Here is a 15,165-nt window from a genome sequence, read left to right on the forward strand (position 1 = left end):
GGCTTAAGTTGAATGACAACGACCGTTATTGTCTTACCGAAGTTAGTCCACTTTTGTTTTGAATGCGTGTGCTCTGTTTTGTCTCTCTGTTGTGGTACTTATACTTTTGCTCTAGACTAATTAAGAAAAGCCCAACTAAGATTTTATCTTTTATCTATCAATATCTAAATAAATACGGACTATCAACAGTTTTAGGATATATTTAGATTATTTTAAAAAAGAGAGGTTATTTTTATATAATTGATGAAGGAATTAAATTTAATATATTTTAAAATAGACAAAGTTTCGCCATAAACATGGTCAACGATAGAAATATTAAATATGACATTGTCACGTGCATTTGATGACTCACTTAAAGTGATTGTATACAATCAATATACTGTTGTAATTGAATAATTAAATCTATTCATTAGTTTGGTTGTAAGTTGTAATATTAGAATAAAACTTATGATCTATTTTAAGAAATATCTCATTCATACAAATATATTTCCTAGAAAATAATATATTTTAAATTTTAGACAGCCTAGTCGCTAACCTGTGCGATGCACGGGAAATGTATTGAGTACAATATATAATTTAATCTTTGTTTATTTTACTACAACACCAAAATTGAATTTGTAAAATAAAATCATATAGCTAAAACATTTGTTAACAGCTATACATTTCAGACATTTATTAAACTATATTATTATTATTATTATCAACTTAAGAATATGACTCACTAAAGTCATGAAAAACACAAGATTCATTACAAAAAAAAAAAAAAAAAAAAAAAAAGCATCTTTAGTCTTTATAGATTTTGCCTAAGTACCCAGATACGATGACACATACTCACACAAAAATCATTAAAGAAAGAATCAAAGAACATACACAACATGTACATACGCTATGAAAGTAAAAATAAGAAAAACAAAAGAGACGTAAACACGGACAATTAAAGAAAAAATATAGGAAAAAAAAGTTAGGAATAGAAATATAAGATAAAGATGGGTTACCCTCAAAAAGAATAATCCATGGATATTCATTGAAATCTTCTAGATAATTTCTGATAATAAAAAAAATAAAACCCAAAAGTTATGATGTTAAAACTTCCAAAAGGCCAAATTTTTTTTCTTTTTTTTTTTTTTAAATCAGAAGATTCAAAGCTTCAAAAGTATTGAAATAAAACAATATATATATATATATATATTTATATATATAAAATTATGCAATAGAGAAATACAATAGAAAGAAGGGAATCTATGATTATAGTAATTTTTCTACTATTGAAATTGGCTAGACAATTAAATGTATCGCAAAAAATGAACTTAAAAATTCATATGTAAATCAAACAATTAGAATATTTTGAGCCAAGAATTTATTAAAACAAAACAAAAATTATGTGACTACACAATGGAGAAATATAATAAACAAAAAAAAATATGTCTACACAACATAGAAATATTAGAGAAATATGAGTTACCTTTTAAATGTTAAAATTCAAAATATTAAAACTTTTAAAAGGTTAAAAAAATTTGAAAATTTAATTAAAAGATTCAGGCCCAGCAATTAAATAAACAAAACAACAATTGACAAACTTATAAGAAAAAGCAACAAATCTATAATTTTTATTGAACAAATCAAATAACCCTAACCTTGATGCATTGACCGAAGAAGGAGAGGAGTCCAATACATAAGTGGAATATGTGAATTGTGAGCATGAGCTGCCCTCAAAAAAAATCTTGAAGAAAAATAAGTTTTAAGGAGAAAATTGTGTTGCAGCAAAAGAAGATAATAACAGATCTAATCATAAAATCTAAAATAAAAAGAATTTAAAATAAAAAAAATAAAAAAATAGTGGTGACCAATGGCCATACATATAGATATAAGATATTGACCAACCTTTATAAAAAGATGTCAGTTTCAATATTCACTTTGTGGTGAGGGTCCTCAACCCAGCGAGTGCCATCTCTCTGCGACAAGAATCCCTAATCCCCTTTTCCTTTCTTCCTTAGTTTCTCTTTTCCATGACTCTCATATCTTGTAAAACCAACGTAATTTATAGAGACTAAAATTAAGGTGGGCGTACTCTTTTTCTCTATCTTCATGGAATATTTACAATGAAATTACTAATATAGTGCAATGAAGTTGCTCATATTTTGGATGGACTTTTACTGTCAATGATTTGAGTAGGAACGGTCATAACTAATAAGCATTGTCAATATTCATAGTTAGAATATTTCTACGAAACTTACTGGTAATTAAGTTCGCTTTGCGGAGTAGGTTAGCGTTGGAGACTTGTTGATTTGGAAGAGACTGGTAGACAACTTCGATGCTTTCAGTTTGGCCGTAACCTTCTCTTCTAATTTTGGGGCTTAGGTTTTCTACGCAAACAATTCTTAAATAGGAGAGAGTAGAGACGGTGGGAGAGTGTCCTTATTTGGCTAGAAGTCTAATTTGCATTGGAAAAAGAAAACAGTGATGAGGTGGAAAATTTAATTTAATTTAAATATTGTGCTGACGTGGAAAATTGTGGGAGTTTCAAAAACTTTGGTTATATATATAGATGAGTTATTTTTTGATGATTTTTTATTTCCATAATTGTTAGGTGGAAATATATTAATGTTAGAAATTATTACATTTACTAAGGAATAGCTATTACAACTCTTTTAGAGAGGAATAGTTATTCTTCATTTTAAAGAATAGCTATTCATAAGGAATGACTATCCTCTGTAATAAAAACATAATCAAACTATTGAATAGTTAAACCATAGGAATAACTATTATATTACAGTGCCTATTACAGTCTACCAAACGTGCCCTTAGTATTCTTAAAAAAAAAAGTGTGATTTAGTAAGTCTTGTATATTGCACATGAAAATGACACATTTTATCTTTTTATTATTGGTTGTATTCTTATGCTACAATTAAATTTGTAGTCAAACTTTTTTTTTTTTTTTGGAGAAACATTTGTTGTCAAACTTTGTTCAAATAAAATAGGGACAATTATATGTTACATTTATTGTTCATGTAAAGCATACACATTATGCTCCACCTCTTGAACTAAGAATTCTAGATAATTTTAATCCTCAACTTCTATCTCAATAATAAATCCCCCCCACCACACCCCCCCCCCCCCCCCCCAAAAAAAAATAAAACTCAATAAATTTGGGAATGCATACAAATTAAATTACAACTATGCCCTCAAAGTAATAAGGAATTTTAATTGTGCCTCTTTATTTTTAAAAATTTTTATTTTAGTTATTGACATTATATATATTAGTGTATAACCTTATGCATATGCACGGGTACATTTAAAAACAATTACGAATACACACATATATGAGTTCAAATTATACATAGTGTTAGAGTTACAACTTCCACATTTTTTAAGTCATGAATTTCTAATATATGTAATGATTTCTTATTTTTATATATATATATATATATATATATGGATTGGGTTCAACTTAAACCTAGTATAACTCTAAGTAATGTTACACCACCCAATAACTTGTTATATAATTCATATTTTGAAAATTTCACCGTTGAATTATATGTATTTAACATTAATGCCAATTTTCATGTCAATTGGATGTTATTTACAGTTCAAACTCATCTTTTATGTATTATTTTAAACTACAAAAATTTGAATTTAAATAATTGATTGATGACATAACTATTAATTTTTTAACACTTTGAAATTTTGCAAGTATAGAGAATATACGAAGATAATGTAATCTAACGGTGGATTTGTCAAAATTCACATCCAATTAAAAAATATTGAGTAGTGTAACACTACTTAAAGTTACACCAGATGTAACTTGAACCCATCCCTATATATATATATATACACACACACACATATATAATTTAGAATCTAATTGGATTTAAACTCTTTGGTTTTATACTCAATAATTTACTTGCCACAAATTTTTTTTAAAAATTAGATAGGATAGGTGGCGCAAAATTGAACTCCAAATTGAACTCCAATTGAAATCCAAATTAGAATTTAATTGGATTTAGACTCTTTCCATTTTTGCACTTAATAATTCACTTGACACAAAAACTTTAAAATTAAATGGGACACGTGGTGCAAAATAGGACTCCAATTTAGAATCTAATTAAACTTTCTCTAAGTTATGGATTTAACTATATCTATATTACTCATAACAGGATTCCTTATTTGGGTTTCATTATTTTACGTACTAAAATATCATTACACAAAATTTTAAATTCTCTAAAATATCCCTATCTTTTAGTTAAATAATTTTAAATTTAAAATCAAATTGGTTAAAAGTGTAATTTACTAATTTTTTTAAAAGTTCCTAAGTTTTTAGGCTTTCAAACTTTTATCAATTCTCACATAGAGAAAGATCCTAAAAATTATGACACTATCTCTATCTCATTTTTAAACATTATTTCACTAAACTCTAAAAAAAAAAAAAAAAAAAAAAAAGATTCTAATCGCACGCTTAAATCGCGTGTGATGAGGCTAATATATAGATAACATTTTACTTTGAACGATTATAGCATACCAATTAATGAGGTCAGCATCAAATGCTACCAAAATTGGTCACATATGCTAGTTGGTTCAATAAAATCAAGTATTACGGAATTTCAACCTCCTAAAAGGGAAAATTTTGGGAGGTTAAAATTGTTCTTGCTGTTGGAGGCAAATTTTGAAACTCAAGGGGTTGTTAGAGGTTTTTTAAATGCAAAGTTGGTGATGGTAGCAATATTCATCTTTGGTAAGAATTGGCATCCCATGGGATGCTTAGTTAATTAGCTATATATTTGATGCTTAGGCTATATTTGCAAGATGCGGTTATCCTTTTGGTATAGAACTCTTGATCAAAGGCTTATGCATCAGGACTGTCAGCCTATTTAGATTTGTGTTGAAGATAAATTGGTTTGGAATCCTACTACCAATGGTTGCTTTTCTTGCAAATCAGCTATGAGATATAGGAGTGCTGAAGTAAACTGGAATAAGTTGGTTTGGGATACAGCTATAATTCCTAAGCGTGGCTCACCTTGTTTACTTATACCACACACTCTACCTCCTATATAAAGGTACTCATGTATATTTTATTATTTGAGAAATACAATGCACTTATTCAATATTTCTAACATAGTATCAGAGTCGCTGCTCTAACTTTCTTGTGTCTTGTAGTCTTGTGTTTGTCAGTATTTTTTGCTGCCTCAACTTTTCCGGTCAATAATCCTTTTTAGTGCTCTCTCTCGACTGCATTGTCGTTGTCAAAGGTTCTCAGGGCTGAATCTCCGCTGCTAAAAGCCCACTCTTCGCCGCCAAAACCATTGCCTTCGTCGGATTTGTCACTTCTGACCTTCGATTAAGACACGTGCCAAATCATCATGTAGACCGTCAACCAATCTACTCAACGCTGCCAGAAACATCCCCATCAAAGCATCCACATGCTGTCACGTGCCGCTCAAAGTTTCGGCGAGTTCACTCCATCCGCCACTGGGTTTCCTGCTGACATCATCTCTAACGTTATCATTGCCACGTCAGCCTCAATGTAAGCCCTAGCTAACGTCATCCTCCACATTATTGCTTACGTCATTACGCCGCATCATCGCCACTCAGCACCTGGTCAGCTACTTACATCAGCATTAGTCAACTGCTTATGTCATCTTGCTAACATCATCACCGTTAACCGCACTGTTGACCGTTGACTTGCTCGTTGACTTTTTGCAGTCCAGGTGCTCCTAATTCAGTTTTTTGAGTAGATTCCATTTTTGCATATTTTGCTTCTAAATGAAAAGTAAAGAGAAGTATTCTTATTATTGCAACAATCGTCACCAACAATATAGTAAACGTTTTTATAATTTTTGCAAATGTCTTGGCCATTAGATTGAGACTTGCTATTATCACAACAAATCAGCTATTTCCATTTCTGCTGCTACTGTTGCTAACTTTGAGAGTATCCAACCAATGGCTCCCATCTCTGCAAAGTCCAAGTCTTTTGGATCCACTATCACCATTTCCACAGTTGACCTTCAAAACATCATCGCTAACACCATTCGTATGGTTGGTAATGCATCTTATTCCTCTTCTCTCTCAGTTTTATCTAGTATGTCTCATTCTTCTTCGGTTATGGATTATGCTTTCTGCAATCACATGACACCTCACTCGTTCTTATTTTCTCAACTTGAACCTATACCACACCCTTTTAATATTTGCACAGCAAATGGTTCCACAATGTTTGGTCATAATATAAGTTTTATCTCAACCTCTAATCTCTCGATTTCTAGGGTCTTTAATGTTCCGAACTTTTCTTACAATTTATTTTCAGTGGGACAATTAGTTGAGTTGAGTTATCGCATTACCTTTGATTATTCTGGGTATACTATGCAGGATTCGAGGACAGGATAGGAGCTTGGGAACGGTCCCATAGTTAGGTGTATGTTTCCCGTGGACAACCTTTGTCTTCCACCTGCTGCTCTTGTTTCTGTTGCTGTTGCAACTGCTACAGTTTCTTCTATTCCTTCCCTTGCACTTTGGCATACCCGACTTAGTCACACATCTTCCTCTCGGGTATAATAATTGGCTTTTAGAGTTTTGTTAGGTTCATGTTAGTTAGGAAAACAACCAGTTTTGCCTTTCAATACTAGTGAATCAATGTCAACTGATATTTTGGACCTAATTCATTATGATGTCTAGGGGCCTTCTTCTATCTCTAGTATTGGTGGATCTTAATATTTTGTTGTCTTTGCTGATGATTATTCTCGCTATAGTTGGATTTTTCATATAAAACATCGTTTTGAATTATTGCAGGTATATTGTAATTTTGTAAAAATGGTTGAAACTCAATTTTCCAAACGCATCAAAATTTTTCGATCTGATAATGCTCTTGAATACACTTAATATGCTTTCCAAGCTATTTTGCATTCCTATGGCACTATTCATCAACTAACTTGTCTGGGTACCTCTCAACAAAATGATAGAGACGAATGAACTTGTCAGTGGCTATGTTACAACGTGGAAAAAGGTTAATGTAGGAATTTCAAAATAACATTTCACCAAATTAAATTCAATGCATGCAAGCCTACAATAAATCATTGTCTCAACTAATAGCGTTATGACACATCCGTAAATTTAAATTGGACCAATCAAAACTAATTATTCTTAATCACAAATGGATGGACTTAATTCCTATATTTGCATATTAATTGTTAAAATTTAATTTCGTGATAATTTTTTAATATGAATGTCCGATTGAAGCTATGACCTGTCGTTTTGATTGTTATGCTTTCAAAATTTATCTTACATATGCAATTGGAGATCAAATGGTCAAAATTACATTTTTACTCCTAGGATGTGAAATGACCATTTTGCCCTTGAATGAAGTTAAATGTGAGTTGCAAAATGGGGTATTTAATTTTTTTTTTTTTTTGATAAAAACACACTGAAACTATTATTATAACAACATCACAATACAAATACATCCTGGATAAGAGCTTGTTGAATATATGCAACAAGGAATCTCTTCAATCCAAATTACATCATTGTTGAGGGCCATTTGTGGAAGCCCAGGCAGACAGAAAAGCCCAATAATGAGGGCCGCAAAGAATTGACAAGATAAATAGCAAAAAACCCATTAGGCCCAAGCGGCAGGAATAATGGATTACAAGCCCAACAAATAAATAAATGGGTCTTGAAGAGGCAAGCGGGCTCAAGGAAGCTGGGAAAGAAAGAAATAGCATCCCATGGGCAGAGTATGAGGTAGAAAAGTGAGAAAGGGCCGCCGCATGCCCAAGGCAATTGTAAACTAAGAGAGTAAGGGGTTTATGGCAGGCTCATGAACTCCAAAGATAAGGATAAGGTTATTGGGCCGGGGAAGCCCAATGAAGTTAGTAAAAAGCCCATGGGAGTGTGGAATTAGCAAACAGGCCGAGGAAGCCCAAAGAAAGTAATCAGGTCATGGATGTCCAAAGGAAAAGCTCAAAGGGACATAGGAGCCCATGAGTAAAAGCAAAACAGTGCACATAACAGGCCACTGAGAAAAGGGATAAACGGTTGGCCCAAAAGGAGGTCCAGCAGGATTAAGTTATTATGGCAGGAATAACAATTCAACGTGGCTAGTAGTAAAGAAAATCAAAAGTGGGCCAAAGAAATGTAAAGCTCATTATCATACGAGGCCCAGCTTCTGAATGGAGTGAAAAACCAAGGGAAATCCCACATGAAAGACCAGGAAATGCAAACAGAGAGTCTCCTAGTCGCAGCAGACGCATGAGCAACAGGCAGACTCTTGGACAAATTTGAAAGGGAAGCACGCGCAAGGCCTAGGCACCACCAGCCTGTACCCAGCCAATATAGGACATGGTAGGGCCATGGGCCAGAGGTAAGAGGTAAATGGGGTATGGCTTGGTGATGGGGAGAGGGGAAAAGATCTATTTGTGGCCCCTGCCCAAGCCTCTTTTGGGAGGTACGTCTTGTTGGGATGATAGATCACCCAAAAGAGGCAAGTTTGAAGGGGAACCGTTGGGTGCATGCTCTGAGAGTAGAGAGAGAAAGCATTAACACTGTGGCAGGAAGAAATGTTACGGTATACAGAGGAACAAAACAAACCCGCCTCTGTCTAGCGAGGGTGGATGTCGCACAGTCCTGGTGGTCGGCAAGTACATCCAGACCAGACAAAAGTGGTTAAAGGGCAAAACGGTAAAACACTAGCCACGGCAGGCGCTATAAAAAGGCTCTTGCTTTGCCCTATAGAGGAGGTCGAAAAACAGAGTATATTTTCGGGAGTAAAAAAGAAAAAACACAGCAAGAAAGAAAACAGAAAAGAAAAACTAAGAAAAAAGGAGAGTTGGTTCAATAAGGCATGCACCCATAGATCGGTTTCCCTCTCTCCCCCTTCAAAATCTTACCTTCTTCCGAAACGCAAACAAGGACTCTTTTTCTTTTTTGGGTAACAACCATTCAGGTCCGACTCCCTTAAAGCCATTAATCCCCATGGCAGGATCCTTTTCCTGGGGGGGTTATTTGCATTGAGAAGAGGCGTTCTCCCTTCTTTGGCTTTGCTGCGGCAGACTAAGCTTAAAACTTGATTTATGCCCATTTAAATTAGCCAGTGTTATTTTCTTCATTTTTTTCTCTGTGATTGATATCATTATGATTGTAATCATGCTTTATTAGCAGGGAATGCATAACTGTTTATTTAAATAAGTCAAAGTACTCTGTTTTAATTATTATTATATCTGTCGGCCGTAACTCGTCTGCAACAATTCTACTTGCCGTAAATTTGCTCCTGGTAGGCAAGGCATAAGTTTGTGCACAAACCGGCCCAAGTTGAGTTACAATTGGACCGGCCCCAGCTCCCTTACTCAGAAACACTAGGGCCCATCACTGCAGGAGGCAGCCCAACCTATTACTGCAGGAGGCAGCCCAATATACCATATCATACAAAAAAGGCCCCTACATTAAATTGGCGACTCCACTTGGGAGTTAGGAAGCAGACAGGGGCAAAGGAAAAGAAAACAGAGCCCCTCGTAAACAATGCCACCCAAGTCCAGGACGACACGGAATATGAGTGTCGTACCCTCACAGGCAGAATCCAGGCCAACGACGCCTCACCAAGAGCAACTTAACCAAACGGAAGGTGCCAATAGAACGGGGGCTGATCCTCAGCCTCAAACAAGAGTCTCCGTGGACAATGTCAACACCTTTGTCGAAGTATTACAATCATTGCAGCACTCGCAACAACAAATGATGGAAGAGATTCGTCAACTGAAGGCAGACAAAACAAAAGAGAAAGACAGTCAGCATGACCCGAATCATGTAGCAGACAAAGAAGAGACACTGGCAGGAGGTGTCCCTCGGAATGTAGAACAGCGTTTCATCACCATGGCTGAGGTAGCGGCTTTCTTGGAGCAAGAGAGAGCCCGAACACCAAAGGAGAGGTTTTACGCAAGGAGACCTCCCTATCCTCTAAAAGTACTCAGCAAGTCGTACCCCGAGAGATATGAATCAAGGGCCTTTGCCCAGTACGATGGCAAGAAGGGAAGTGCGGTAGAGCACGTGAGCAAATTTATTGACACCCTTGGCCTTTACGCAGCAGACGAAAACTTATGTCTGCGGGAGTTTTCAAAGTCACTATGCGACTGGGCATACACCTGGTACATCGGTTTAAAACCAGGATCAATCCTAACCTGGGATGACATGGTGGACGTATTTTGCACTAAATACTTTCACGGGGAAGAAATGGTGACGCTTGCAACTCTGCAGGCGACAAAGCAGAGGAATGGAGAGGATCTGATGGAGTACATCAAATGGTTCAGGGACATAGCACTTGATTGCTATGATCACTGTGAGGAGAGGACGTTGGTAGAAATATGCATGACCAATATGATTCGGGAGTTCAGAGCTGTCCTGGAGAATTTGGAGATTTCCCAGTTTGCACAGCTATTGCAGAAAGCTAGAAAGACAGCTCAGTCCGTGAAACCCAGTTCAGACAAGAGGAACGTGCCGCAGGCTATTGCGGTGTCCACTGGAAACCAGAGAAGGAAAACAGAGGGGAGGGAGTATGATACACCCCCACCCCTACCATGCACTCCTAAGGAGCTGGATGTGCTACTTGACAAATGGATAGCGGATGGGATCTTTAAACCCAACCAGGTTTCTAGAGAGCCTACGGAGGAAGAAAGGAGGGATCCTCGCTTCTGTCGCTTGCACAACTATGTACAATATCCCACCGCAGAATGCTGGGCGCTCTGCAGGCTGGTGTACCACAGGATCAAAGAAGGCACATTAGAGCTGACCCAGCAGGAAGTCCAAAGAAACCCACTCCCAAACCACAAGGGAAAGGGTGTAGCAGCAGTAGTGATACGTGCAGACCCGGGAAAAGACGAGGAAGAAAACTTGGCCCTGCCTGCCGCGGCGATTACCACTCTTCAGCAGAGTGCTAAGTTCAAAAATCTATTCGACCAATTGGGACTTACAGCAAAAGAAAGAAAAATAGCCACGAAAGCTTTGGTAAGCATCGCCTCCGGAGCAGGGGTGGAATGCCTGTCAGCAGGGATGTCAGAAGACAGGGCCCTCCTGCAAGAATCAACAGAAATCACATTTAGCAGTGAAGATATGGAAGTGGGGCACCCAAATCATAGGAGGCCCCTTTATTTAGCAGCATCTATAAATCAAATCCCCATCAAGAGGGCCTTGGTGGATACAGGTGCTTCCGTAAACCTCATTCCATTAAGCACCCTGCAAGCCGCAGGAATTTCAGAGAAAAAGATCTAAGGGTGCCCGATGGAAGTAACAGGATTCGGTGGAAGATGACAGTACACCGCGGGCCACATTCAGTTATGGTTGAAAGTAGGCCCTATAGCCTCTCTAGCTCACTTCCACGTGGTCAGAACGGAAGTATCTTACCATGTGCTTTTGGGAAGATCTTGGTTACACAAACACCGACTAGTCTTGTCCACCTACCACCAATGTGTGAAGGGAAGATTGAATGGCAGGATGATATGCATAGCAGTGAACCCCTCGTCGTTCAAGCAGGCAGAAGCTCACTTGGTGGAAACCATGTTTTATGACCAATGGACTCCATCTGGAGAAAATTCGGTTGCAAAGCCACGGGGCACCTTTGTGCCCAGATGGGAGGATGTTCAAGATGACCTAGAACCTGATTTAAGAGAGCTACTAGCGTGAAAGAAGAAACGGAAAGAAGTGCCTGTCGTAGAGCTAGACGAAATAACTCAGTGCATCAGGGTCCGAGGCCTTAATGGCAGGATTGTTTATAAATTATGAAAGTGTGTGAGGCCCACGGGTGAGATGCAAGTGGGTCCCACCCAAAAAGGGCAACATGAGAGTCGGGCGTGTTGCGTTGCTGAAGGAAGTTTGGGAAAAGAAGGAGAGAAGGATGAGGCAATTGCGGCAGAAAAGGACATCCAGGTTATGGCAGAAGAAGAATTGGAAGAGGTTGACTTAGGGTCTGACTCGCAAGAACCAAGGCCCATCTCAATTAGTGCAAGCCTGATAGAAAAGGAGAAGTCAGAGGTCATACTGTTGCTAAAAGAATTCAAAGACGTTTTTGCTTGGGATTACAATGAAATGCCAGGGCTCGATCCCGGGTTTGTCGCGCATGCGTTGAATGTGGACCCAGAGGCCAAGCTGGTGGCCCAGCCTGCCAGGATATTTCATACAGAAATAGAAGGGCAAATAGTCAAAGAAGTACAGAAGCTGCTGGCCGCAGGATTAATCAATCCTATCCAGCATCCCCGCTGGCTATCCAACATAGTACTAGTAAAGAAGAAGAACGGGCAGATAAGATGCTGTGTAGATTTTAGGAATCTTAACAAAGCTTGTCCAAAAGACGAATTCCCACTGCCAAACATGGATTTACTGATAGATTCTGCGGTGGGAAATGCCATGTTCTCATTCATGGACGGTTTCAGTGGGTACAATCAAATCAAGATGGCGCCAAAGGATGTAGAGAAAACTGCCTTCAAAACACCCATGGGCAATTTCTACTATATTGTAATGCCCTTCGGGTTAAAAAATGCGGGTGCAACTTATCAACGAGCAATGACGGCCATATTTCACGACATGATGCACCAGGAGCTAGAAGACTATGTGGATAACATAGTGGTTAAGTCAAGGAGAAGGGAAGAACATTTTCGGGTGTTAAAAAGAGTATTTGAAAGATGTAGAGCTTTTAAGTTAAGAATGAATCCCCTCAAGTGCGCATTCGGAGTATCCTTTGGGAAATTTTTGGGTTTCCTGGTTCATAGCAGAGGCATAGACGTGGATCCGGCCATAGCAACTATGAGACCTCCTGCCACAGTAAAAGAACTGAAAAGTTTCTTAGGAAAAGACTCATATATCCGGAGATTCATCCCTGGGTTATCATCAATTACCTCTGCTTTCACCAAGTTGCTTAAGAAGGGGCAAAGTTTTGAATGGGGGGAAATGTAGCAGACGGCCTTCAAGAGGCTGCAGCAGATAATGATGAACTTCCCCACAGTGCAGGCCCCTATTCATAAAAAATCACTGCTACTCTATCTGGCCACCAACTCGTACGCCATTGGCGCACTAATCGCTCAGGAAGACGGAGGTGGTACCGAGCAGCCAATATACTATATTAGCCGCGCCTTAAAAGATGTAGAAACTCGTTACCCAATGGCAGAAAGAGCGTGCCTAGCCATTGTATACGCTTCGCAGAGGTTGTGTCACTATTTCTTGGCATACGAAGTGTGGCTGATGACTAAGTCACATGCCATTAAAGCTCTTTTACAACAGCCGATTCTTTCCGGCAGGATATCCCAGTGGTTGCTACAATTATCACAATACGACTTGAGAATGGAGACACCTAGGGCTGTGAAAAGTCAGGTTATAGCGGATTTATTGGCGCAGTTTCCAGGAGAGGAAGAATTCCCGCTGGATGATAAAGTTCCAGGGGAAGTAGCTATGGTAGAGGAAGTCAGGGAACAGTGGGTAATGAAATTTGATGGGTCTTCTACTACCCATTTCGGAGGGGTGGGAGTAGTTCTGTATCATGAAGAAGACAAGGCAGTGGCACTGTCATTTAAGTTGGAATTCCCCTGTTCAAACAACACGGCGGAGTATGAGGCCTATCTAACTAGGCTTGCCACAGCGCTTGAAATGGGAGTCAGACATTTGAAAGTACTGAGAGATTCGAACTTGGTCGTCTACCAGGCCAAAGGAAGTTTTTCCTTAAAAGAGCCCAGCCTAGCTCCATACAGAGCAATGGCCCAGAGAATGGAAGAGAAATTCTCAACCTTTGAGATAGAACATGCTCCGAGAAACGAAAATCAGTTTGCGGACGCGTTAGCCGCATTTGGTTCGCAAATAATCTTTAAAGGGAGTAGCACTAACATAGAAGTCAGCAAGAGGGAAGAATCCATCATTAAGGTATTGAAGGAAAAGTTCCGAGAGGAACAGGGCGAAGGGGATTGACGAATCCCCATAAAGGAAACCTTGGTGAAGGGAGACGACGCAGCAGAATTGAAGATATTAAAAGACTATGCCTTGGTAAAAGAAGAGTTGTACCGCAGGATGCCAGGTGGGATTTTATCCAGATGCGTGGGCTAAGAGAAAGCCCAGAGAAAATTGAAGGAAATACATGACAAGACTTGCGAGTCCTGCGGGGAAGTCAGTCTTTACCGCAGACTCCAGAGAGCAGGCTTTTATTGGCCAAGCATGGATAAAGACGCAGATCAAGTCCAAACCCAGTGTGGGACCTGCCAGCTTGCGGCAGACAAGGAGGAGAGTTATGCTGTGTTCGTCAGCAAGGATCGGAGAAGCCCTTTCATGCAGTACCTAGCAGAAGACGTCCTGCCACAAAGGCACAGTGAAAGGTACAAGCTTAAGAGGTTGGCAACACGTTACTTCTTGCATAACATGGTCCTTTTCAAAAAAGGATATGATGGAGACCCTTTGAGGTGTTTGGGTCCTGAAGAGGCTAAAGAAATGATAAAATAAGTACATTCCGGGGAATGTGGTGAACATCAGGAGAAGAAAAAGCTTTACAGGTGCCTGCTGCAGATGGGCTACTACTGGCCAACCATGAAGAAAGATGCGGCAGAATTTGTAAAGAAGTGTCACAGTTGTCAGGTACAAGCCAACTTAATTCATACCCATCCACAAGGCTTGCACAGCATGGTCACCCCATGGCCCTTCCACACTTGGGGGCTAGATTTGGTAGGGCCAGTCAACCCGCCATCACGTGGGTACATATGGATATTGGTAGTTACAGAATATTTTATTAAGTGGGCGGAAGCAGTACCACTTTACAAGGCCACAGGGGGAGTAGTGGCAAACTTCATCAAAGAAAATATAATTGTGAGGTTTGGGGTGCCCCACAAGATCATCAGTGACAATGGCACACCGTTTGTCAACAGTGATGTAAAGAGAATGCTAGAATTCTACCAAAGTTCTCATAAAGATCATCAGCAAGATGAGCCAAGAGTATGCGGGAGGATAGGCAATGCACCTGCCAGATGCTCTTTGGGCATATAGAAAATCACCAAAGTCAGCCACAGGCTTTTCACCCTTTTCCTTAGTCTACGGAACTGAAGTAGTGAGTCCGGCAGAAATAATGACACCATCCCTAAGGGTTATGCAGATGCAAGAAAAAGAAAAAGAGGGAGAAGTCTTCGCGGTAGAAAGGTTTGAGGACCTAGAAGAACTTGATGAAAAGAGGGA

General features: G+C 38.7%; 2 protein-coding genes across 2 annotated transcripts; both read left to right on the forward strand.

Moving 5' to 3' along the window:
* Positions 1-9,498: 9,498 nt before the first annotated feature.
* LOC126696786 (uncharacterized) lies at positions 9,499-11,238 on the forward strand. Its single transcript, XM_050393511.1, has one exon. It carries the CDS (start codon positions 9,499-9,501, stop codon positions 11,236-11,238), a length of 1,740 nt encoding a protein of 579 aa, XP_050249468.1.
* Positions 11,239-12,948: 1,710 nt separating this feature from the next.
* LOC126696797 (uncharacterized) lies at positions 12,949-13,917 on the forward strand. Its single transcript, XM_050393522.1, has one exon. It carries the CDS (start codon positions 12,949-12,951, stop codon positions 13,915-13,917), a length of 969 nt encoding a protein of 322 aa, XP_050249479.1.
* Positions 13,918-15,165: the final 1,248 nt, after the last annotated feature.

This window comes from Quercus robur, chromosome 2, assembly GCF_932294415.1.
Source record: "Quercus robur chromosome 2, dhQueRobu3.1, whole genome shotgun sequence".
In the NCBI taxonomy this organism is placed as follows: domain Eukaryota; kingdom Viridiplantae; phylum Streptophyta; class Magnoliopsida; order Fagales; family Fagaceae; genus Quercus; species Quercus robur.